The sequence below is a fragment of the Nomascus leucogenys genome, chromosome 10 (assembly GCF_006542625.1).
Source record: "Nomascus leucogenys isolate Asia chromosome 10, Asia_NLE_v1, whole genome shotgun sequence".
NCBI lineage: Eukaryota > Metazoa > Chordata > Mammalia > Primates > Hylobatidae > Nomascus > Nomascus leucogenys.
The window spans coordinates 2,800,317-2,827,403 of record NC_044390.1 but is presented as its reverse complement, the minus strand read 5'-3'; the positions used below and the strand labels follow the sequence as shown (position 1 = coordinate 2,827,403).

At 41.9% G+C, this 27,087-nt stretch overlaps 2 protein-coding genes across 3 annotated transcripts in view; one reads left to right on the top strand and one right to left on the bottom strand.

Moving 5' to 3' along the window:
* Positions 1-11,562, bottom strand: part of NLRP11 (NLR family pyrin domain containing 11) — a 46,058-nt gene extending 34,496 nt beyond the window's left edge. The window contains exons 1-3 of one of the 2 annotated variants that reach the window (XM_030821801.1): positions 11,140-11,562; positions 7,624-7,709; positions 6,757-6,888 (exon numbers count right to left, since the gene is read on the bottom strand). The gene's annotated coding sequence lies outside the window, so the exon portion shown is untranslated. Of the gene's footprint in view, positions 1-6,756; positions 6,889-7,623; positions 7,710-11,139 lie in introns of those variants that run through there. The other variant, XM_030821802.1, reaches the window with a different exon arrangement.
* Positions 11,343-27,087, top strand: part of NLRP4 (NLR family pyrin domain containing 4) — a 46,479-nt gene continuing 30,734 nt past the window's right edge. The window contains exons 1-2 of the mRNA XM_003277208.2: positions 11,343-11,713; positions 25,755-26,099. Coding sequence (XP_003277256.2) covers positions 25,820-26,099 — 280 coding nt within the window. The 5' untranslated portion in view covers positions 11,343-11,713; positions 25,755-25,819. The remainder of the gene's footprint in view (positions 11,714-25,754; positions 26,100-27,087) is intronic.

The window sequence follows — 27,087 nt, the reverse complement described above, 5'->3', positions numbered from 1 at the left end:
ATCATTCCATAGCTTTTCGTCTCATGTATATTTTTGTATCCTGGACCTAAACTCACAAACATGCTAAGAAATCTTTCCAAAACTTAGTTTTTAAAAAATGTCTTAATCTCTCAACTCAGAAAAAAAATTGTTGCATGAATAAGATGGAACGTGAAGCCATAAAGACTGGTCCTAGGTCTATATTTGCTGGACCCAGAAAGATATTTATAATATACTATTGAGATAAAAAGCAATGAATGGGACCAGTACCCTGACATATGTACATACAGCTGTCGTGTCGGCTGAAGCCAGGATTTCAGGGTGTACAGAAGAGAGCTAACATGACAGGTCCGAGACTGCCGTCTTTAGGATCTGCCTGCTACATTGGCCGTTGGCTAGCATCTGGAACTTCGATGTGGAGGGCACCCCCCACCCACATTCCCAGAGCTGATAAGAGTGGCTTACATGCCTGTATGGCTTGTACAGACAACATGGCTTATGCTGAAGCTTTGCAGTCCTTCTGGGAGCCTGGAAGCTTGCATTTTCCTTCCATCTGAGCAGTGAGCCACTTTTCTCGGCACTGTTTAATGCATATTTTGGATTATGCTAGGGAGAGGATGCCTATGTGACCAGCTCTCTCTCTCTCTCACACACACACACACACACACACACACAAACCCGAGCACTGAGTTTGTAATGATCTTCCACAGTAGACAACACCTCATGTGTGTTTTTTACCACTTGCTGCTGGGGGAATTCCACACGTCCTGGGTGACTCTGCCAGGAGAGGACACTCGGGAGGCTGGTTTCCTCTGGATTTTGTCCCATGTGCCTCTTTGCTTTGCCAGTTCTGCTTTGTAGTCCTCACTGCAATAAGTCACAGCTGTTAACAGTACTGTGCCAAGTCCCAAGTCGTCCCACCTAACCCAACTAGGGGATGGCATTCAACACCTGACACACAGGGTAACGGGAAATAACCTCACGACATCGAATGATGTCCTCCTAAACTCACATGACCATCTCTTACCGTGCAGCAGGCAACCCCATTAACATTGTTAGTGATGGGAGATTTGCTTTCAGGTCTAATTACTCCCTTAAATTGAAGTCTCCATCAGGGCAGGACCGCTGTTTCTCTTTCTCCCTGGTGTTCTCAGCCTCTGCATCCATAATTGACACTTAGCATATTTGCCAAGAGGTCAGTTCTTTTCATGCTCATATGGTTAACAAGATTGCCTTAGTCGGCCGGGCGCAGTGGCTCATGCCTGTAATCCCAGCACTTTGCGAGGCTGAGGCGGGCGGATCACCTGAGGTCAGGAGTTCGAGACCAGCCAGGCCATCATGATGAAATCCCATCTCTACTAAAGACACAAAAAATTAGCCAAGCATGGTGGTGGTGGGCACCTGTAATCCCAGCTATTTGGGAGGCTGAGACAGGAGAATCACTTGAACCTGGGAGGCAGAGATTGCTGTGAGCTGAGATAGTGCCACTGCACCGCAGCCTGGGAAACAGAGCAAGACTCTGTCTCAAAAAGAAATAAAAAAAGATTGCCTTAGTAGTCTCAATGGAATTTCTCTTCTCTCTCACCCTGAAATGATATCTTTATGTCATGACTGAAGATGTCAAGAGAAAAATTTTAGAACTGAGGCTTAGAATTTTATCAGACTGCAAAATTAGTAATCCCATCAATTAAAGTAGATCTGTACTTCTCATGGAGAATACTCATTGCAACAAATTTTAAATCCCATGAGAGCTAAGCATGCACATGTGTAAGGCCACTGAAGCCCCATTTAAGTATATCATAATTATGGTACCACATATCCACATTGATACGAAATATGCATTAAATGGTGCTGAGAAAATTGGCTCACTGCCTAGATGGAAGGAAAATGCAAGCTTTCCATCACTATACAAACAAAATTCAGTAAATAAGATTGGGTTGTATTTTTTAAGGAATGATTGGGACTTAATATTTAATTAAGAAATATTTAATCATGCCCTTGTTTCTGATTTTATACTTATAGAATAAGGAATGTTCCATAAGCTTTATGCATCGTGACTCTGGGGCTTAATAAAAACAGATGTATATCTGACCTTTGAAGAAAAATATGTAGACAGAAGAGATGAAGATAACAGAGAAGATTTTAAAGTTATTGATTTAAGAACTCTATTCACAATCATTGAGGAAATATCAATTAGATATAGAACTTGAAGAGACAAGAAGTTATAAATGGCTAACGCATGTATATACAAAATTGGCACCTTGTAGTTCAGTCAACAGCGACTTCCAGCAATCAATTTAAAAAGCATTGCACTGTGGTCAGATGAGAGTATGAAATGTTGGTTTAAAACACTGTTTTGCCTTTTGAGAAAAGTAACAAGAGCTTTTAATATACATACACACGCTGACTCAATATTGCATTTTTTTTTTTTGAGGAACTTAAGAAGCAGAGTCACTAGGCATAAAGCTTATGGAATACTCTTTAAATCATCCTATACAATAGTATAAAATCAGAAACACCTGAAGCCTGACAAGGACCTGATTAGACATTTCTGGTGCATTATTATGTATTATCAACCCACTTAAAAAATCATACTTTAGGCCGGGCATGTTGGCTCACGCCTGTAATCCCAGCACTTTGGGGGGCTGAGGAGGGCAGATTACGAGGTCAGGAGATCGAGACCCCCTATCCTGGCTAACACGGTGAAGCCCTGTTTCTACTAAAAATACAAAAAATTAGCCGGGCATGGTGGCACATGCCTGTAGTCCCAGCTACTCGGGAGGCTGAGGCAGGAGAATCGCTTGAACCTCAGAAGCAGAGGTTGAGTGAGCCGGGATTGCGCCACCGCACTCCAGCCTGGGCAACACGGCAAGACTCCGTTTCAAAAAAAAAAAATCATACTTTAAAGAACACAAGAAAAAGCTCATACAACAGTGTTTAGAGAAGTATGAACTGTTTGAATCTAAAGGTAACTCCACTTTCTTAAACATATTGGAGGGAAATACAGTTGACTCCTGAACTCAGAAGTCAAAAATCCACGTATAACTTTTGACTTCCAACACTCATAGCCTACTATTGACCAGAAGCCTTATCAACAGTCAAATAACACATTAAGTAGACTAACATCTATATTGATTGCATTCATGACATATCTGACTTTAATTTTTTAAGTATTTCTAGGCTGCCTGGTTCATCTACAAGTTGTCATACATCTCCCCCAAAATTCTCCAATATATTTATTTTTGAAACTTCATGTATAAGTGGACCCATGCAGCTCAAACCTGTATTGTTCAAGGGCCCACCGTAAATCTGTTAAACACACTTGTGTAACACAAGTGTTTTCTTCTTTTAAATCTTGTATCTAGGTGTTTTCCCCCCCTAAGCAAACAAGTAGATTAGGGATTAATAAGTGAAGCCTCACCAAGTCCAACCCTTCCCCAAATTCCCAAACTCTTCCTTCCTTTGACTTCTATTTCACCACTGCCTTTCTTTGAACCCCGTCCTTGTAACTGAGACTTATTCTGAGAGACTTCTGAGTTCAGGAGTCAACTGTATTTCCTTCTAGTGATATGTTTGTCTAAGAAAGCAGAGTTACCTTTACACTCAAACAGTCCATATTTCCCTAAACACCGTTGGATGAGCTTTGTTTGTGTTCTTTAAAGTATGATTTTTAAGTGGGTTGGTAATAATGCACCAGAAATATTTAATCACGCCCCACTCAGTCTTCAGGCGTTTGATTTTATACTGTGACATAGGATAATTCAAGGAAAATTCCATAAGCTTTATGCCTAGTGATGGCTTCATAGCTTCCTCAAAAAAAAAAAAAAATGCAACGTTGAGTGTGTGTTAAAAGTTTTTATTACTTTTTCCAAAGGGCAAATGTTTTACACCAACATTCCATACACTCATCTGACCACACTGCAATGCTTTTTAAGTTGGTTGCTGGAATTTGCTGTTGACTGAACTATGAGGTGCCGAGCTCCAACACCTGCACAAAAGCTGACGCTACAGCATTGCACGTCCCGAGACGGTGTTGCATCAGAATAGCTGATCACCGCACAGTTGGGCACTTCGAGCACCTGTGACCAGACTTTCTCAAGCACTGAGACACACGGGAATCACTTGGGGAGTCCTCAAAAACCCCAGTGTCCTGAAATACGGACACTGATTAGAGACTTTGGAGGTTGGGCCCAGGAATCAGTGTATTGTTCTAATCCCTCCTGTAAATTCAGCAAAGTTAAGAATCAATTTGTAAACTAAAAATAACATGTTAAGACCCCCTCCCCCCCGACCCCCCGGCCACAACCAACTGAGCGGACCCCCTCCTGGCCAAGGGGACCTGAGAGATACTTGATAAAAAGAATTATTGACCATGGCAGGAAGAGAGGTCAAACCTCCTCCTATCTCCTTCCTGTCGGAGCCTAGGCACAACTGACTGGCATTAACATTAAAATAGAGCTCAGGGCTGGGTGCAGGGGCTCACGCCTGGAATCCCAGCACTTTGGGAGGCCAAGATGGGCAGATCACCTGAGGTCAGGAGTTTGAGACCAGACTAGACAACATGGCAAAACCCCATCTCTACTAAAAATACAAAAATTAGCCAGGTATGGTGGCGTATGCCTGTCATCCCAGCTACTTGGGAGTCTGAGGTGGGAGAATCGCTTGAACCCGGGAGGCAGAGGTTGCAGTAAGCTGAGATCGCGCCACTGCACTCCAACCTGGGTGACAGAGTGAGACTCCATCTCAAAATAAAAGTGCAGAAGATGGACAGAATAGATTCTTTGTGGCAATAAGATACCAGATTATAAACAAGACCTAAGGCAATGCCAGGCAAGGATTAAGTCATTCTCAAATGAAAAAAATCTCATTAAATGGCTAAGAAGAAAAGAAAAACATCTAGTGTAATTGTCACACGCGTCTGTGTGAAGAGTCCATCAAACAGGCTTTGTGTGAGCACCAAGGCTGTTTATTTCACCCGGGTGCAGGCGGGCTGAGTCCGAAAAAGGAGTCAGCAAAGAGGGTGGTGGGATTATCATTATTTCCTATAGGTTTTGGGATAGGAGGTGGAGTTAGGAGCAATGCCCGCCTGCACCCAGGTGAAATAAACAGCCTTGGTGCTCACACAAAGCCTGTTTGGTGGTCTCTTCACACGGACGCGAGTGACTGTCATGTGGGTTATGTTCCAACCTGACTCTGGTATCGCATCACGTGACAGACCGACCAACTCCCTACCCCAGCTGAAGCATTCCTTTCTACTGACTCCAAGTCTCTACACAAAGCTCAACTCTTTCAACCAACTGCCAACTAAAGAATCCCTGAACCCACCTGTGACTTGTAAGCTCCCACTTCAAGACATCCCACCTTTTTGGGCCAAACCAATGTACAACCTCCATTTATTGATTTGTGATGTTGCCTGTAACTTCTACTTCCCTAAAATATACAAAAATAGTTGTGACCTAACTGCCTGGGAACCGCTTCCTCAAGGCTTCCTGTGTGTTTTTCCCTGGGCCACAGTCACTCACATTGGCTCAGAATAAACCTCTTTAAAGTATTTTACAGAGTTGGTTTTTCCGTTAACAAATCAATAGCTTAGAGTTCCGTTGAGCATTCTTAAAAGCAGGGAAGCTACCTGAGTGTTTAAAGTATCCTTTCCCCCCACCCTTTGCAGCAATGTGGGTGGAACTGGAGATCATGACGTTAAGTGAAATAAGTCAGGCACAGAAAATAAATGTCACTTGTTCCCACTCATATGTGAAAGCTGAAAACGTGGATCTCATGAAGGTAGAAAGTGGAGATAGTTACCAGAGGCTGGAAAGGATGTGAGGACGCAAAAGAAGTTGGTTAATAGGCACAAACGTGCAGTCAGACAGAAGGAATAAGTTCTAATGTTTGTTAGCAGAGAAGGCTGACTGTAGTGAAGAATTTATTATATATTTCAGAATAACTAGAAGAAATTGAAATATTTCCGGCACATAAAATACTTAAGGTGATGGATATTCTAAATACCCTGACTTGATCATTACACATCCTATATCTGTAACAAACATCACATGTACCCCATAAATATTAAATATTATGTATCAATTTACATTTTAAAAAATTCTTGGCCAGGCCCGGTGGCTCACACCTGTAATCCCAGCACTTTGGGAGGCCAAGGCAGGCAGATCACGAGGTCAGGAGATCAAGACCAGCCTGGCTAACACAGTGAAACCCCATCTCTATTAAAAATACAAAAATATTAGCTGGGCGTGGTGGCGGGTGCCTGTAGTCCCAGTTCCCCAGGAGGCTGAGGAGGAGAATGGCGTGAACCTGGGAGGCAGAGCTTTCAGTGAGCCGAGATCGTGCCACTGCACTCCAGCCTGGGCAATAGAGTGAGATTCTGTCTCGAAATAAATAAATAAAAACATTCTTTTCGTCTCTAACACTTTATACATCACATGGAAGAATGGCATCCATAAGGTTATGATGATGTGGTAGCTAGGTTTAACCACTCCACCCACAATGCACATACACTTCAGAACATCATGCTGCACACAACACATGCAATTTTATCTGTCAACTAAGTTTGCAAAAAAAAAAAAAAGCATGACACAAATTTACCCATGTGAACTTGAAAAAGGTAACACAGCTTGGCCTGCCCTTTGGAACTTTAGTCATTTTATTCCCTCACCATATTATTTCCAGCTCCTAACCAAAGAGAAAGCTAAAGAACCAATGTTACGTAACAAAAAAGACCTTAAAATCCAAAGAAGCAAATCGGCCAGAAAGGTGACTCACCAACCCTGCCACCAGGTCTCCTTGGCCGGTCGAAAGCAAACAAGCCAGGAAGCGGGAAGAAAAAGGCGGTGCCTGCCCCGTGATTAGCCAGCTGACTCCTCTCTTGATTGGCCAAGGTGGGTTCTTGTTGACCTTCGCGATGGAGGGGAAATACTGCTGCACCTGCGTGTTTCTGCCCAGAGGCCCCAGTTGTCTTTCTCCACCCAGGACTAAGCAGGGTCTGCTGATTAGAAGACAGTCCACACCCCATTTATGATGTTGGAGCTCATGGGGCTTCTGAGCAAGAACCCCCAAAACAATTGATTTAGGCAGTTCTGGGGGAAAGAAGTTCTCCACCAATAATCTCAATTTTGGATAACCATCTATACAGTAAGCTCCATGAGGGGAATACGCTGTCTCGTCTATATCACCACCTGGCAAGGATCCTTTCAAATCTGAGGGAGGCCATAACTATTTGTGGAACGAATGCAACCAAAGGCATGTTTAACAGGTGATAGAATTTGCAGAAGCACTTCCTAGATCCTCCACCCAGGGGGCCCGTCTTGGCTGCCTATTGGAATCACCTGGAAACTTTTAATGAAGACTGATCATTCACTCCTATGCGCAGGTATCTGCTTTAGTCAGGAGGGCGTATGCTCTGGGTATATCTGATAAATATAGCTCCTCATACTGAACAGATTACAGAAAAACAGGGGCATCTTCATAGGTGCAAAAGGGGAAATACAAAAGAGTCTATATCTCTTCATGCTTTTAGATGTATCTTTGTAAATTAGGAAATAAAAGAATTTCCTTCACCCAGTAAAGGGTTCCAAAAAACCAAGAGCAACCAAAAATCTCATAACGGATGGGAAAGTGATGAAAGAATACCTTTTACAATAAGACACAAGACAAGCCCTCCGTCACCACTTTCATTTCAACATAGTGCATCTGTTCACTGGGACAAGAAAACGGATCTGAAAGAAAGAGGCGAAATTATCACATTGGAGATAATCTGAATATTCATGCAAACTCTCCCCCCTTAAATCTATTGATAAATTGTTAGGATTCAAAGCAGCTTTGGTGAATATAAATCAATGTACAAATCTGATTGTATTTCTCTAAAAAAAAAAACTAATTGGAATTTAAAATTTTAAAGGATGCCACGTGCAGTTCCAAGAAAAATGTAAACTGGAAACAATTCTTATAAGAGATTGTAAATCTTATTGAATGTGATATACAATATTATTGCCATATACAAAATCCTTAAAAATGAAGCCTAACATTATATTCTTGTACAGGAATTATTATTATGAAGATGTCAGTATGCTCCCAAATAGACCTTTATATTCAGTAAAACAATAAAATCCCAATAGAAATTTTCATATCAAAATATAATTCTGAAATGTATGTGGAAAATAGAAGGGACTAGTACAAGCCAAGAGATGCCTGAAGCACATAGGTGGGTGGGAGGTGGGAATGATGATTGAGTTGGACCTACCCTATAAAGATTTAATTAAAATACTATGGTAATTAAGACTTATTGGTTGGCCGGGGGCGGTGGCTCACGCTTGTAATGCCAGCACTTTGGGAGGCCGAGGTGGGCCGATCACGAGGTCAGGAGATCGAGACCATCCTGGCTAACATGGTGAAACCCCGTCTCTACTAAAAATACAAAAATATTAGCCAGGTGTGGTGGCGGGCGCCTGTAGTCCCAGCTACTCGGGAGGCTGAGGCAGGAGAATTACTTGAGCCCAGGAGGTGGAGCTTGCAGTGAGCCGAGATCATGCCACCGCACTCCAGCCTAGGCGACAGAGTGAGACTCCATGTCAAAAAAAAAACAATAACAACAACAAAAAAACTTACTGGCACATGGATGAACAAATAAATAGTGACACAAAACATAGAACCCAGAAACCAATGTAGGCAAATATGAAAAGCTGGTTTACAACAGATTGCTGGGCAGTGGAATAGCTGAACTATTCATTAAATGGAGCTGGTGCCATTTGTATTTAAATGGAAAAAAAAATGGATCCCTTCTCCCTACCTTAGAGAAAAATAATTACGAGTGACTTAATACTTCCGTGTGAAATTCAAAACTCTATCATATTTTAAAAGATAATATTATATATCTTCATGAGTTGGAGTAGGGAATGATTTTTGTCAACAAGACCTCAAATTTATAAAACATAAAGTACATTTTGATCAATTTTATTTCATTTAAAATACAAACTGTTCAGTGAATGGTTCTTATATAACAAAAGCTACAAACCACAAACTGGGATGAAAATACGTGCATCACACATAACTGACCAAACCACTCTTTCAGAATATGTAAAGCACTTCTTCATACAAATAAAAACAGAAAACAACCAATAGAAATACAAGGGGCCGGGTGCGGTGGCTCACGCTTGTAATCCCAGCACTTTGGGAGGCCGAGGCGGGCGGATCATGAGGTCAGGAGATCGAGACCACGGTGAAACCCCATCTCTACCAAAAATACAAAAAAAAATTAGCCGGGCCTGGTGGCGGGCGCCCGTAGTCCCAGCTACTCGGGAGGCTGAGGCAGGAGAATGGCGTGAACCCAGGAGGCAGAGCTTGCAGTGAGCTGAGATTGTGCCACTGCACTCCAGCCTGGGCAACAGAGCGAGACTCCGTCTCAAAAAAAAAAAAAAAAAAGAAATACAAGGAAAACAATGAAAAGTTATTTCACAAAAGAAGCAACAAATGGCTCACAAACATGAGAACAATGCTCAAGTATATTAATAATCATATAAAAGCAAATGAAAACAACAAAATACTTTTTCCAACCAATATTTGGTGACTACTTTAAAATGTCAACAACGTCAGGAGTAGGCAGTGAGGTGCAGCTATGGGGATATTCACCTGTGCCTGATGCTAATGTAATTGGTGAAGCCACTTGTGAAGAGGCAACCGAAGTCACCTGTGCCTCAGGGACTCAGCCATTCCACTCGGGTAATCCAAAAATCCTGTGGGCTCACAGATGCGTGCAAGAAGGTTCAAAACAGCCTTGTTCATATTGGCAAAAACTGAGAAACCACCCAACCACCTATCACTGACAGAATGGATCATTAAATGGTGACCTATTCATACATTTAAATACTGTGAGGCAAGACCTAGAAATGAACTGCAGCTAAAACAAATTAGCATTGATTAATCTCAAAAACATAAGTGAAAAGAATCAAGTCACAGAATGATACACTACAATTCGAAAATGAGGAAAAAAACATATCTCTTAGGGGAACATATATCACCAGGAAAAATAAAAATAAAATCGAAGGGAATGAAGTTCACTTCACAACTGGAAATTCACTTTGGTGGCAACCCCTGAGGATGGAACAGGCATGCTGTTATGGCTACACGAGTCTGCGAAGGTCCCCATCATGTCTGCTTCTCAATCGAGGTTCTGGACCACAGAGCCTTGCGTTATGATTACAGTAATTCCTTAAAGTTTTCATTATGTTTCTCTACACTCCTTGATGTGTATATTTCAAAACCAGGATCATCATTATCATAACACTGAACTCAGGATTCTTATAAGGAGGAAGTAAAATGGTGATTGTAAAAGGATAGCTCCTAGGACACTGAGGTTTGGCATGAACTCAGAAGATGACTGTAATGATTGTAGGGAAGCTGGAATAGAAGGAAAACCATGCCCAATGACGAAATCGCGACCTTGAGACTAAAAAACTTAGCGCCTTTTCTGCCTACGCAGAAAGACAGTAGCCGATATTCATTAAGTTCTTCTTGCAGGCCAGGCACAGTGGCTCATGCCTATAATCCCAGCACTTTGGGAGGCCGAGGCGGGCAGATCACTTGAGGTCAAGGGTTCGAGACCAGCCTGGTCAACACGGTGAAACCCTGTCTCTACTGAAAATACAAAAATTAGCTGAGGCCAGGCACAGTGGCTCATGCCTGTAATCCCAGCACTTTGGAAGCCCGAGGCAGGCAGATCACTTGAGGTCAAGGGTTCGAGACCAGCCTGGCCAACACGGTGAAACCCTGTCTCTACTGAAAATACAAAAATTAGCCAAGCGTGGTGGTGTGCATCTGTAATCCCAGCTACTCAGGGGGCTGAGGCAGGAGAATCTCTTGAACCCGGGAGGTAGAGGTTACAGTGGGCCGAGATGACGCCACTGCACTCCAGCCTGGGCAACAGAGTGAGACCGTATCTAATAATAATAATAATAATTTCTTCCTGCACGACAGGTTTAGTTACGGCAGAAAGATGTGCCACACGAACATTCTTCAAGGAGTTTAGCACGTAGGAAGGAATTAAGCATTTAAATTATGAACAGAGTCACCCCAACTCTCCAAATGAACCATTTTGGAGAGACTGGAGGAGCATCCCTGCAGCCGGGAGCCCTGGGAATTCTAAATAGGAACCTCAGCCTGAAATATCCCCCGCTCAACACGACACCAGGAGCAAAGGTCTAGAACGGCCCCTCAAGGGGCGGTGGGCGTTTCGCTTCACATATTTTCTGGATCTGTTCATCAAAAGCCCTCTGAGCCAATGGCAAGGGAGCAATTCATTGGCCAATCAAATGGCACCACGGATCTTTTCTTCCCGCTTCCAGCCGCCAATCATTAAGGACCAGGAAGGCGTGGAGCGGTGAGTCAGCGCGTCATGCTGGGCTGTGTTCTTCTATCTGCTGATTTCCTGGGTTACTTTGGGTCTTCGTTTTCTTTCTCCCTTTTACCCTGTCTCCTTTCTTGATGCTGATCGATCACAGCCAGGCCTCTCCATTCTATTTACCCAGCGTTTTCCTTCTCTCCAGTTAGTGGGGTAGACGAACACCCTGTATTTATAAGGTGCCTCCCAGTTGAGCCGCGTAGAGGTGGGGGAGACTCGTCACGAAGGGGGAGACCTTGGAGCTTCGAGGGTGGGAATGTTCTTAGATTCTTCATCTCTGTTGACACAAACATGTAGGAGAAGCTGGAGAACATAGACAGGGATGAGGTAAGGGGGGGACTTCCCAGGAAGGGTGAGACCCAAGCCCCCTCTGCCCTTGTGAGCTTGCTCTCTGACCTAGGGCAGAAACATCTTTGATACTATAATTCCAGGACGTGATTTAAAAAGAAAATCACACTTTTAGTTGACTCATACTAATTGTGTATATTTATGAGATGCAGAGAGATGTGTTGGTACATGTATACGTATCATTAAATCAGGCTAATTAGCATATCCATCTCCTCATACATGTATCATTTGTTTTAGGAACATTCAGAGTCCTCTCCTTAGGTGGGAGGAGGGAGAGGGTCAGGAAAAGATAGCTATGGGGTCCTATTCTTAGTACCTGGGAGATGAAAAACTGTACGCCAAACCCCTGTGACACGAGTTTACCTACATAACCGGTGTACATGTACCCCTGAACCTAAAATGAAAGTTAGAAAAACCCTCGAAAATACACAATAAGATATTAACTATCTTCAACCTGTAGTGCCACTGAACACCGGCACCCATTCCTACCTCCAGGTGTAATTTGGTATCCATTAGCCAACCTCTCTTCATCCCCCTTCTCCAATTATGCCATTTGTTTAGACTATGAAATAAACGTATATAGAAAGAATATCTATCTTTCTATATCAATAAAAGTTGGCTTTTACTGTTAAGGGTTGAATTGTGTCCCAACCCTAAAAACACACACAAAAAACAAAAACTAAAGTCCTAACCCCTTTATAGGGTGACAAAATAAGGTTGTTGCAGATGTAATTAGCTAAGACGAGGTCATACTGGAGGGGGTGGCCCCCCTAACTTAATGACGGGTGTCCTTATGAAAATGGCCACATGCGGCCGGGCGTGGTGGCTCATGTCTGTAACATCAGCACTTTGGGAGGTTGAGGTGGGTGAATCATCTGAGGTCAGGAGTTTAAGACCAGCCTGGCCAACATGGTGAAACCCTGTCTCTGCTAAAAATACAAAAATCAGCTGGGTGTGGTGGCAGGTGCCTGTAATCCCAGCTACTCAGGAGGCTGAGGCAGGAGAATCGCTTGAATCCGGGAGGTGGAGATGGCAGTGAGCCGAGATTGCACCGTTGCACTCCAGCCTGGGTGACAGAGCGAGACTCCGTCTCCCCCCCCCCCCCCAAAAAAAAAAAAAAGAAAAAAGAAAATGGCCACAAAGCTGGGTGCAGTGGTTCACGCCTGTAATCCCAACACTTTGGGAGGCTGAGGCAGGTGGATCACCTGAGGTTGGGGGTTTGAGACCAAGTGTGGTGGCGGGCGCCTGTAATCCCAGCTACTCGGGAGGCTGAGGCAGGAGGATTGCTTGAACCTGGGAGGCGGAGGTTGCAGTGAGCCAAGATTGCGCCATTGCACTCCAGCCTGGGCAACAAGAGTGAAACTCCTTCTTAGAGAAAATGGCCACATGAAGATAGAGACAAGCAGAATGGCACGTGACAAACTCAGAATGGAATTACGTAGCTGCAGACCAAAGAATGACACAGGTTGCCAGCAAACCACAGAAGCCAGTAAGAGGCAAGGATGGGGTCCCCTGGGTTTCAGAGAGAGCACCACCCTGCCAACACTTTGATTTTGGACATCTAGGCTCCAGAACTGTGAGACAGTAGGTTTCTGTTTTAAGTTACCCAGTTGGTGGTGCATTGTCATGCCAGCCCAAGGAAGCTAGTACACCATTAAAAGAAAAAAAGATGTGATTTTATACTTAGAGAACAGCTTCAAGAATATATCCTTAGGGCCACCAAATGTTAAAAGTTTTACCTTATATGGTGTCCCTCTACTCTTACATAAGTATTTTTCCTGATTGGTTCAAGATTCGTACACGTTGTACAAACTTACATCTAATGCTTTACCCTAAATGCTTCAGGGTTTATGTTCTAAAAATAAAAATAAAAGTAAGCTCTTTTGATAACCACACTATATAAAAAACAGGAAATTAATAGAATGATATTATCTAATGTACAGATCTTACACTTAATGGACTTTTTAATTTTTGCAATTGTTTTCACAAGTGAACTGAACGTGGAAATTCTTACACTAAACCTGTTTTTTTTTTTTTTTTTTTTTAATTTAAGTTCTGGGATACATGTGCTGAATGTGCAGGTTTGTTACATAGGTATACATGCGGCATGGTGGTTTGCTGCACCTGTCAACCGGTCATCTAGGTTTTAAGCCCCGAATGCATTAGATATTTGTCCTAATGCTCTCCCTCCCCTTTCCCGCCCCCCACCCACGGGCCCCAGTGTGTGATGTTCGCCTCCCTGTGTCCGTTTATGTTCTCATTGTTCAACTCCCACTTATGTGTGAGAACATCCAGTGTTTGGTTCTCTGTTCCTGGGTTAATTTGCTGAGGATGATGTAAATGTGTTTTCATTATCTAACCTATGCCTCAGTTTGAGAGTGTGTGTTTGTGCTCTTTCACACACATATACACACATGCTCACGCTCTCTCTCACACACACACACACCCACCTACACACATGCTCTCTCTTAGATTCTGGGAAAATAATTTTTATTTAAATTTTGACATAATTTGCTGATGAAGATGTTTGAGCCTGAAGTCTTCTCTGGGGGAAGAGTTTAAAAAAAAAAAGCTTTCAAAACTTCACACACACAAAATAGATGAAAGTTGTCATTTTCTAAGAATTTATATATTTGAACAAAATTATCAGTTTTATTGGCATAAAAATGGTAATAGTCTCAATTTTTGATATCTTAGGATATGTAGTGGTGTCTCCTCTGTTTCTGGTATTTGTTGCTCGTGTCTTTTTTTTTTTTTTTGAGACGGAGTCTCACTCTGTCACCCAGGCTGGAGTGCAGTGGCACGATCTCGGCTCACTGCAAGCTCAGCCTCCCGGGTTCACGCCATTCTCCTGCCTCAGCCTCTCTGAGTAGCTGGGACTACAGGCGCCCGCCACCACACCCGGCTAATTTTTTGTGTTTTTAGTAGAGACGGGGTTTCACCGTGGTCTCGATCTCCTGACCTCGTGATCCACCCGCCTCGGCCTCCCAAAGTGCTGGGATTACAAGCGTGAGCCACCGTGCCCGGCCTCTCATGTCTTCTTATTCATCAGACTTGTTGGGGGTTATCCAGTTTGTTTTTTCAAAGAATCTACTTTTGACAGAGTCTTGTATTTTAATTTTTATTTCATTGATTATTTTTTCTACTTTCTTTTGGTGTGTTTTGCTTTTTATCTAAATGTATAATTAGTTTATGAATTTTCAACCTTCCTTATGCCTTTGAAGTAGCACATTTTTCCAGCTCGTGATTTAGCTGTATTTCAGTCACTTCATATGCAACATTAAATATTCGGTTCAAAATCTTATATCTGATATTTTCTCTTTATTCATAGATTACTTAGAAGTATGTTTCTTAATTTTGGAATGTCCTTCATTTCATTGTCAATTTCTGACATAAATTATGATCAGAATATTCTGTGTAACTTATATTATTTGAAATATGTTGAAGCTTGCCCTGAGGATCAGTATATAGCTGACATTGGTAGATGATTCGTCTATCTTAATGTGTTTTTTCCATTTATTGAATGAAAAGTTCTGTGTCCACAAGGTAAAATTTTTCCATTGTCTTTAAGCCCTTTATTTTCTTTTTAACTTGTTTATTTAATTGTGGAACAAATTGATAAAATATCCTGCTATGATTAGGGTCTTACCTAATTCTCCTTATGGTGCTGACCACTGGGGTGTGTGTGTGTGTGTGTATATATATATTTTCTTTTTCTATTTTTTGAGACAGAGTCTTGCTCTGTTGCCCAGGCTGGAATGCAGTGGTGCCATCTCAGCTCATTGCAACCTCTACCTCCCGGGTTCAAGCAATTCTCCTGCCTCAGCCTCCCGAGTGGCTGGGATTACAGGTGCCTGCCACCACGCCCAGCTAATTTATTATTTTTTATTTTTTGGTATTTTTAGTAGAGACGGGGTTTTACCATGTTAGCCAGGCTGGTCTAGATCTCCTGACCTCGTGATCCGCCCACCTCAGCCTCCCAAAGTGCTGGGATTATAGGCGTGAGCCACCGCACCCGGCTGACCATTGGTATATTTTAAGGCCGTGTTATTGTTGCATGTATGATTATAATTGTTCTCTCTTCCTGGTAATTTGAACCCTGTGGTTATGCAGCATCTAGATTTACCACCAATGTTTTGGCTTGGGGTCTGCTCTTCTGATATCAATATTCAACAAATTTTTTTAAAAGCCTGGAATAATTTAATATCTTTTGCTTCTAATTCAAGTCGTGCAATAAATGGAATGGATAAAGAGTTTGGTGAGTGAGATTGGTTAGCATACCTTACGTATGCATGACATGCTATTTTGTTCAGATTTCCCATCTAAGAATCTTTTAAATTGACATATAATTGTACATATTTATGGGGTACAGCGTGATGTTTGGACGAATGTATCCTTCGTATAATGATCCAATCGGTAATTATCATATCTGTTTAGACACATTTCTTTGTGGTGATACTCAAAATCTTCTAGCTATTTTGAAATATCCGCCACACTGTTATTTGCTTCAGTTACCCTAATGTGTAAGAGAACACTAGATCTTGCTCTTTCAAACTGTAAGTGTGCCTGTTGACCAATCGCTCCTGGTCTCCCGTTACTCTCCCATCCCTTCCCCAGCCTCTAGTAACCACTATTCTACTCTCTACTTCTATAAGTTCATCTTTTTAGATTCCCCATATAAATGAGATCACATGGTAGTTTTCTTTCTGTGCCTGCCTTATTTTACCTCATGTCCTCCGTGTTCATCCAGGTTGCCGCAAATGGCAAGATTTCATTATTTTTTATGGCTAAATAATACTCCACTGAGTATATATTACCACATTTTCTTTATGCGTTCATTTATTGATAGGCACTTAGGTTGTTTCTATATCTTGGTTATTAGTAATAGTGCTGCAGGCCGGGTGCGGTGGGTCACGCCTGCAATCCCAGCACTTTGGGAGGCTGAGGCAGGTGGATCATGAGGTCAGGAGATTGAGACCATCCTGGCTAACATGGTGAAACCCCATCTCTATTAAAAATACAAAACAAAGCCGGGCATGGTGGCAGGCGCCTGTAGTCCCAGATACTTGGGAAGCTGAGGCAGGAGAATGGTGTGAACCCAGGAGGCAGAGGTTGCGGTGAGCCGAGATTGTACCACTGCACTCCAGCCTGGGTGACAGTGCGAGACTCTATCTCAAGAAAAAAAAAAAAAAAAAGGTGCTGCAATAGGCATGGGAGTACAGATATGTCTTTGACATATGGATTTCCTTTTTAGAGAGATATATACCCAGCAGTAGAATTACTGGGTTATATGGTAGGTTCTATTCTTAATTTTTTTAGAAACCTCCATACTGTTTTCCATAGTTGTTCTGCTAACTTACATTCCTACCAATGGTGTATAAGAGTTGCCTTTTCTCTGCATCCTTGCCAACATTTGTTACTTTCTTTAGCCATTCTAACTGGGGTGAGTTACTCCAGATTTTTTTAGGTTCAATTTGCATGTTTAGTCTTTCAACTTTCATTTTTCATTCTTAGTTACCTCTTTAAAGAGCAAGTATTTGGTTTTTGTATTTAGTCTCACCATCTTTGCCCCTTTGAGGCAATTATTTTGTGTAATTACTAATGAGTTTAAATCGACCATCACTTTTTTATTTACCCTATCTGTTCTACGTTCCTATTTCTGTCCTTCTTTATTTTTGGGATTAGTTTGTCATTTTTCCTCTTCTCTATTTACTTTGGCAGACAAACTTTTTTTATGGTTATATCAGAATTCTATCAGTGGGCTTATCAGAATTTCATATCAAATTTTTACTTCTGTCATCTTCCCAGAGAAGAATATTAGAGCGCTTGATGGCCTTTTTCTTTTTTTTTCAGATTTATGTGCCAGCTGTGATAAATTTTAATCCTATTTGCTGTCTCACAAGACTGACTCTATAAAGCAACTTTTCTTCTAATTGACTGTGGCGTCTCTTAATTTTCACCTGGAATAATTTTCCTTCTCTCCAATGGTCAATTTTCAAAATTTCCCATAGTGCAAGTCTTCTGTTGGAAAATTTGTCATTTATCTGCAAGTGTCTATTTTTATTTCTTTTTATTTTATTTTTATTTTTGACGGAGTCTTGCTCTGTCGCCCAGGCTGGAGTGCAGTGGCGTGATCTCGGCTCACTGCAAGCTCCGCCTCCTGGGTTCACGCCATTCTCCTGCCTCAGCCTCCCAAGTAGCTGGGACTACAGGCGCCCACCACCACACCCGGCTAATTTTTTCTTTTTTTGTATTTTTAGTAGAGACTGGGTTTTACCGTGTTAGCCAGGATGGTCTCGATCTCCTGACTTCGTAATCCACCCGCCTCGGCCTCCCAAAGTGCTGGGATTACAGGCGTGAGCCACTGCGCCCAGCCTTATTTCTTAAAGATTATTTTATTCTGGTTAGACTTGAGTCAGCAGCTATTTGTTTTGAGCAGCTTTCATGGTTGCTTCTTTAGTTTCTTCTTTCTGTAGCATCTGATCAGGTCAGCTGTCAACATAATGGCTCAACCTTTCAAACAAATTATTGCCCTCTCCTTGCCTTACTCCCACTCTGGAATGCTTTCAAGATTTTCCCTTTTGTCTAAATTCTTTATGTTCTAATGTCATTATGTTTCCCTGTAGTGGGTGAGGTGAGGGTTTGTTATTTATACTCTTGGACTTTATTGGGCTTCTTAATTAGTGGATTGATTTTTTTTTCATTGGTTAATAGAAACATCCAGGCCAGGCACAGTGGCTCATGCCTGTAATCCCAGCACTTTGGGAGGCAGAGGCAGGTGGATCACCTGAGGTCAAGAGTTTGAGACCAGCCTGGCCAACGTGGTGAAACCCCGTCTCTACTAAAAATACAAAAAAATTAGCTGGACATGGTGGCGGGCACCCACCTGTGATCCCAGCTGCTCTGGAGGCTGAGGCAGGAGAATCACTTGAACCTGGGAGGGGGAGGTTGCAGTGAGCTAAGACTGTGCCACTGCACTCCAGCCTGGGCAACAAGAGCGAAACTGTTTCAATTAAAAAAAATTATAAAAAGAAACATCCTAGTAGCAATCTTATTTTAGATTGGTGCAAAAGTAATACAGTTTTTGCATTATTTTTCATGGCAAAAACCACAATTACTTTTGCATCAACCTAATAAAACATACTACATCTGGTCCACAGTCTCTTTTCTCCTTTTGGGGAGCCAGTAACAAGTGTTAGCCCTTTACATCCTCAGTCTCTTGTCCTCTCTTCTGTGCTTTTAGTCTTTTTCTCTCTAATGCTTCTTGGATGACTTCTCTTTACGTGTCTTCCAGACCACTAATTATCTCTGTCAAATCTGATACTAACACATTGTATTAGCTTCCTGGGGCTGCCGTAACAACGTACCACAAAACAGCTTAAGCAACAGAAACTTACTGTCTCACAGTTCTGAAGGCTAATAAGTCCAAAATCAAGGTGCTGGCTGGCGTAATTCCTTCTGAAGACTGTGAGGGAGAATCAGCTTATTCCTCTCTATTAACTTCTACTTGCTTTAGGTGTGCTTTGGTTAGTAAGTGGCATTTTCCCTGTGGCATGATACCTTCTTCCCTCTATTCATACGTGTCCAGATTTTCCCCTTTCTTTTTTATTTTTATTTTTTGAGATGGAGTCTCACTTTATTGCCCAGGCTGGAGTGCAGTGGCGTGATCTTGGCTCACTGTAACCTCCACTTCCCAGGTTCAAGCAATTCTCCTGCCTCAGCCTCCTGAGTAGCTGGGATGACAGGCACATACCACCACTTGGCTAATTTTTGTATTTTTGGTAGAGATAGGATTTTACCATGTTGACCGGGCTGGTCTTGATCTCCTGACCTCAGGTGATCCGCCCACCTTGGTCTCCCAAAGTGCTGGGATTACAGGTGTGAGCCACTGCGCCCGGCCAGATTTTCCCCTTTCAATAAGGTCACCAATCATATTGGATCAGGGGCCCACCCTGCTTTAGTATGACCTCCTCTTACATGTTCCAGTACAGCTAATTGCATCTGCAAGGATGCCTTTTCCAAACAAGCCCAGTCTTCAGTTGCACTTTGTGACTCATTGTATCTACGAGTATGCTATTTTCAAAAACTTCATACTTCAGCGTGTAACTTTTGCAGGGGGACATACATTGGATGCAGAAAAGATTCCCTGGTGATTTTTCTGGTGGTAGTGCTGGTAGAGGAGTGTGTGTGCGTGTGTGTGTGCATGTGTGTGTGTGTTTGGGGGAATATTTAAAGTTCCATCTGTAGCAAATCTGAATGCAGTCTTTCCCCTAACTTTCAGAGGGTCTCTTCCCAGAGCAGGAGGTATTAATATTTCAGCCTGTGGCAAGAGGCTACACTCTTTTTTAAAAAATTATACTTTAAGTTTTAGGGTACATGTGTACAACGTGCAGGTTTGTTATATATGTATCCATGTGCCATGTTGTTTTGCTGCACCCATTAACTCGTCATTTAACATTAGGTATATCTCCAAATGCTATCCCTCCCCCCTCCCCCTACCCCACAGCAGTCCCTGGTGTGTGATGTTCCCCTTCCTGTCCCCATGTGTTCTCATTGTTCAATTCCCACCTATGAATGAGAACATGCGGTGTTTGGTTTTTTATCGTTGGCGATAGTTTGCTGAGAATGATGGTTTCCAGCTTCATCCATGTCCCTACAAAGGACATGAAGTTATCCTTTTTTATGGCTGCATAGTATTCCATGGTGTATATGTGCCACATTTTCTTAATCCAGTCTATCATTGTTGGACATTGGGTTGGTTCCAAGTCTTTGCTATTGTGAATAGTGCCGCAATAAACATACGTTTCATGTGTCTTTATAGCAGCATGATTTATAATCCTTTGGGTATATACCCAGTAATGGGATGGCTGGGTCAAATGGTATTTCTAGTTCTAGATCCCTGAGGAATCGCCACACTGTCTTCCACAATGGTTGAACTAGTTTACAGTCCCACCAAGAGTGTAAAAGTGTTCCTATTTCTCCACATCCTCTCCAGCATCTGTTGTTTCCTGACTTTTTAATGATGGCCATTCTAACTGGTGTGAGATGGTATCTCACTGTGGTTTTGGTTTGCATTTCTCTGATGGTCAGTGATGATGAGCATTTTTTCATGTGTTTTTTGGCTGCATAAATGTCTTCTTTTGAGAAGTGTCTGTTCATGTCCTTTGCCCACTTTTTGATGGGGTTGTTTTTTTCTTGTAAATTTGTTTGAGTTCATTGTAGATTCTGGATATTAGCCCTTTGTCAGATGGGTAGATTGCAAAAATTTTCTCCCATTCTGTAGGTTGCCTGTTCACTCTGGTGGTAGTTTCTTTTGCTGTGCAGAAGCTCTTTAGTTTAATTAGATCTCATTTGTCAACTTTGGCTTTTGTTGCCATTGCTTTTGGTGTTTTAGACATGAAGTCCTTGCCCGTGCCTATGTCCTGAATGGTATTGCCTAGGTTTTCTTCTAGGGTTTTTATGGTTTTAGGTCTAACATGTAAGTCTTTAATCCATCTTGAATTAATTTTTGTATAAGGTGTAAGGAAGGGATCCAGTTTCAGCTTTCTACATATGGCTAGCCAGTTTTCCCAGCACCATTTATGAAATAGGGAATCCTTTCCCCATTTCTCGTTTCTGTCAGGTTTGTCAAAGATCAGATAGTTGTAGATATGTGGCATCATTTCTGAGGGCTCTGTTCTGTTCCATTGATCTATGTCTCTGTTTTGGTACACTCTGATCTTGACACTGTCTCCACATCAAGAAAAGTCCAACTCTAGTTGCCTGCTTCTCCAAGATGATCTCAGAGCAAAGCACCAGCAATGTTCTTGCCCAAAGTCATTCTTTAAGTCAGTGGTTTTCAAACCTGGGCATGCATCAAAACCAACTGACATTATATATAACTGATGTTATATGACAGATATATAACTGATATTATATATCTAATATCATCACTAACTATTTGCCCAAAATTAACAGATGGCTGTGCCCTACCCTCAGCATTTAGTATGTCTAGGGAAGGACCTGTGGATTTGCATAGCAAGTTGCCAGTTGGTGCTGATGTTGCTTGGAGAAGCATTGCCTTAGGCCCTGCTCAGTGGTGGCGTCAGGACTCAGATACAGGTTCCTATAATTAAGATTTTACTAAAAGTAGGCTTTTTAAAACTATTGGCAAAAGCACCCAGGGGAGAAGCCATGAAGGTCACCTTTCCATCATCATATTCTCATTCTGAATACTGCTTAATAATTTTCCCTAATTTTTGTGGGATTTATTTATTTAGTTATTTATTTATTTACAGTCTTGTTCTGTCACCCAGGCTGGAGTGCAGTGGCACAATCTTGGCTCACTGTAACCCCCACCTCCCAGGTTCAAGAGATTCTCCTGCCTCAGCCTCCTGAGTAGCTGGGACTATAGGCGCCTGGCTACTTTCCCCTAATTTTTGGATCTTAGATGCTATTAAATTTGTTTTTAATTTTTCTCCAAATTACCTAGTTTATTTGGGGGGGCAACATTCTGCCTAATGGCCACCCATGAATAAAACAGCTTTATTTTTATTTTCCACTGTATAACTTAACCCTTTTATTGACTTTGCTATTGATCTCTAATTTCATTGCCCTCAAGACAAAGAAGATGACTTTGCTGCTGTTGGCTTTTTCTTTTTGAATTATGATTTCCTTTAAAGCTCAGAGCATAATTGATTATCATGAGCATAATTACAAGCTAATTGATTATCATGAATGTTCCACATATGCTTGAAAATAATGTTCTCTTGTGTGTAGGATTCCATAAATATTCATAAAATGTGTTGATTTTTATATATCTAATATCAGTAACTATTTGCCCTATGTTTTTAGTATCTTTTAAATTTTTAGACTGGTTTTAGACACAGAAAAGTTTGCAAAAATACTGCAGAGAGTTCGCCTAAATCCTGTGCCACGTTTCTCTAGTAACCACTTTTGCTACCATGGTACATTTGTCATAACTAATAAACCAGTATTAATAGATCATTAACTAAGATTGATTATTCTTCAGATTTCCCCCCTTTTTACCTAATATCCTTTTTTTTTTTTTTTTTTTTTTTTTTTTTTTTTTGAGATGGAGTCTTGCTCTGTCGCCCAGGCTGGAGTGCAATGGCGCGATCTCAGCTCACTGCAACCTCCACCTCCCGGGTTCAAGTGACTCTCCTGCCTCAGCCTCCCGAGTAGCTGAGATTACAGGCACCTGCCACCACGCCCAGCTAATTTTTTTGTATTTTTAGTAGAGACGGGGTTTCACCATGTTGGTCAGGCTGGTCTCAAACTCCTGACCTCGTGATCCGCCTGCCTCGGCCTCCCAAAGTGCTGGGATTACAGGCGTGAGCCGCTGCACCCGGCCCCTAATATCCTTTTTAGGTGCCTGGACCTCATCTAGGATCCCCCATTAGGTTTCGTTGCTGTCTCCACTGAGCTCTCTAAACTAGGACCACTCTCAGGATTTCCTTGTTTTCAGTGATCTTGAAAGTTTTGAGAAGCACTGGTCAGGTATTTGTGGGACATCCTTCATGTTGGGTTTGTGTGATGTTTATCTCATTGCGAGACTGGGGCTTTGGGGAGGAAGACCACGGAGGAAAGGTGCCTTTCCCATCATATCATATGCTGTCACTACCACTTGCTACCCATGTTGGCCTTGATCTCCTAGCTTAGGTGTCTGGCTGGTTTTTCCACTCTGAAGTTACTCCCTACCCCTTTTTATACTATACTATACTGTAATATACTGTACTGTACTATACTATACTATACTATACTACACTTATACTATGCTATACTTATGCTATACTTATACTATACCATACTTATACTATACTATACTTATACTATACTATACTATACTTATGCTATACTATACTTATGCTATACTATACTTATGCTATACTATACTTATGCTATACTATACTTTTATGCTATACTATATTAATGCTATACTTATACTATACTTATACTATACTATACTTATACTATACTATACTTATACTATACTATACTTATGCTATACTATACTTATGCTATACTATACTTATGCTATACTTATGCTATACTATACTTATGCTATACTATATTAATGCTATACTTATACTATACTTATACTATACTATACTTATACTATACTATACTTATGCTATACTATACTTATGCTATACTATACTTATGCTATACTATACTTATGCTATACTATACTTATGCTATACTATACTTATGCTATACTATACTTATACTATACTATACTTATACTATACTATACTTATACTATACTATACTTATACTATACTTCTATACTATACTATACTATACTATACTATACTATACTATACTATACTATAATTTACTGAGATGGAGTCTCGCTCTGTCACCAGGCTAGAGTGCAGTGACATGATCTCGGCTCACTGCAACCTCCACCTCCTGGGTTCAAGTGATTCCCCTGCCTCAGCCTCCTGAGAAGCTGGGACTACAGGTGCCCACCACCACCCCCGGCTAATTTTTTGTATTTTAGTAGAGATGGGGTTTTGCCATGTTGGCCAAGATGGTCTCGATCTCCTGACCTCGAGATCCGCCCACCTCGGTCTCCCAAAGTGCTAGGATTACAGGTGTGAGCCACTGTGCCTGGCTATACTATATTCTTTAAAAAGAAGTCTCTATGTACAACCCACATGATATGGTTTGGCTGTGTCCCCACCCAAATATCCTCTTGAATTGCAGCTCCCATAATTCCCACATGTGGTGGGAGGGACCTGGTGGGAGATCACTGAATCATGGGGGTGGGTCCCCCCATACTGTTCCCTTAGTAGTGAATAAGTCTCATGAGACCTGATGGTTTTATAAGGGGAAACCCCTGTCGTTTGGTCCTCTCTTGTCTGCCGCCATGTAAGATGTGCCTTTTTGCCTTCTGCCATGATTGTGAGGCCTCCCCAGCCACATGGAACTGTGGGTCCGTTAAACCAGTTTTTCTTTATAAATTACCCAGTCTTGGGTTATGTCTTTATCAGCAGCATGAGAACAGACTAATACACCACACTTAAGAGGTGGGGAGTTATGCCGCATCTCCTTAAAGGGGAACAATCCATCCATCTAAGCTACTTGGAATTCTTCTTCTTGCTCAAGTTGTTACAGTTTTAGCTCTTGGAGGCTCTTTCAGCCTGCCCTGGGTATCTTTTGTTAGGAAGTGGTCTTAGAAACCAAGATCTGATCTGGACACTGGGTGGATCGATTGCCACTAGGGTGTCTGTTATGCTTCCAGGCCTTTGCATGAGTGGGACCGTAACAAAGTACCATAGACTGACTGTACTTCCACGGATCATTGACATAGTTCACTGCAAAATACTGCAGACTGGATGGCTTACCAACAGAAATTTATTTCCTCATAGTCTGGAGGCTGGAAGTTCAAATCAAGGTCCAGCAGAGTCCGTTCCTGATGAAGACTCTTCTGGATTGTACACGGTTGCCTTCTGTGTCCCCACATAATAGAGTCAGGGGAAGAGATGGGCAGAAAGAGCTAGGGAAGGACTTCCAGTTGTTCCAGCACCATTTATGGAAGAGAGGATCCTCCTTCATTGTGCCTTTGTCAAAATCAGTTGGCTACATTTGTGGGGGCATGCCTTCTCTATTGTTTACTGAGAAAAATGTAATTTCTATATTTACAATGTAATTTCTATATTGAAATGTAAAAATGTGATTTCCATATTTACAGTGTAATTTCTATGTTTAAAAGTAAAAATGTAATTTCCGTAGTTACAGTGTAATTTCTAAAAATGTAAAGTCTATATTTGCCTGGATATTGAGGCTATGTCAGGTGACTATAGGATTCTCGTATCTTCTGGATTATTGTATCTGTGGTTCCCCCATCTATTACTGAGACTTTCATGACCATTTCAATTAGAAGGTGAGATGAACGTAATTAAATAACTTTCCGCCTTCATTGCCATCACCCCAGTACTAGCCAGATAATATGCAATGGTAATCTTGATCCATTTATTTGTAATAACTTAGCACTATCCTGAATTTTCCACAGGTTTTATTTATTTATTGTTCCTGGTCACTGTCTCTTTGAGGATTGGTGTCTCTGCTCCAGACAAGATGGCAGCCTCTTTTTTCTCCGATTTTGGTCTTATGTGGTATCTGGAGGAGCTCAAAAAGGAGGAGTTCAGGAAATTTAAGGAACATCTGAAGCAAATGACTTTGCATCTTGAACTCAAGCAGATTCCCTGGACTGAGGTCAAAAAAGCATCCCGGGAAGAACTTGCAAACCTGTTGATCAAGCACTATGAAGAACAACAAGCTTGGAACATAACCCTAAGAATCTTTCAAAAGCTGGATAGAAAGGATCTCTGCATGAAGGTCATGAGGGAGAGAACAGGTGAGGGAGTCTGGGAAGGGGGAAGGCTTCTTATAATGAGGACTATATCCTAATTTTGGTAAGTGGTCTCTGTCTGTCTACAACAGGACCAGAATGTGCTATGGGAAAATATTAACTCTTTTTTTTTTTTGTAGATGGAGTCTCACTTTGTTGCCCAGACTGGAGTGCAGGGCAGTGGTGCGATCTTGGCTCACTGCAACCTCCACCTCCCAGGTTCAAGCGAGTCTCCTGCCTCAGCCTCCTGAGTGGCTAGAATTACAGGCACCTGCCACCACGCCTGGCTAATTTTTGTATTTTTAGTAGAGATGGGGTTTCACCATGTTGGCCAGGCTGGTCTTGAACTCCCGACCTGAGGTGATCCACCCACCTTGGCCTCCCAAAGTGCTGGGATTATAGGTGTGATCCACCATGCCCAGCCTGAAAATATTGTCCTTGTAGGCAGGAAATGGTCTCTTAGACCTGGTGGTTATATGTGGGTAAAATATCGGTGGCTATGATGTCCTAACCTGTATTGTACCTTTATCTGGGTCACCAGTGATTTTTACCCTAAGCTGAGAACTTGCAGCCAAGCCAGAAAGACTCTCTGAGGTGAAGTTGTAGCATAGGAACTATGCACTTGACTTATTTGCAAGAGCAATTAACACCTGCGGTGGGGGATACAGTGAACTGAGGTTGACTGGTGTAATCTTGTATTTAGCCAAAGTTCACATCAGACAAGCAATGATCTATAAGCGATATGGCTTTTAGAGTCACATTTGTATTTATCCTGGCATAAGGTGTTAACTGTTACTTTGCACATTTGCGATATCAATGGCAGGAGATAGCTCTTTTGACTTTACTGCTAAATTGTTCTTCTTTGTTGTTGTTCAGTGTCTTACTGTGATGTGCGTGGACGTGGCTTTGTTTTCATCCTGATTGGGATCCTTTAATACTCTTGCATCTGAGGTTCAGTAACTGTCTTCAGTTCTCAATTTCAGCCGTTGTCAGT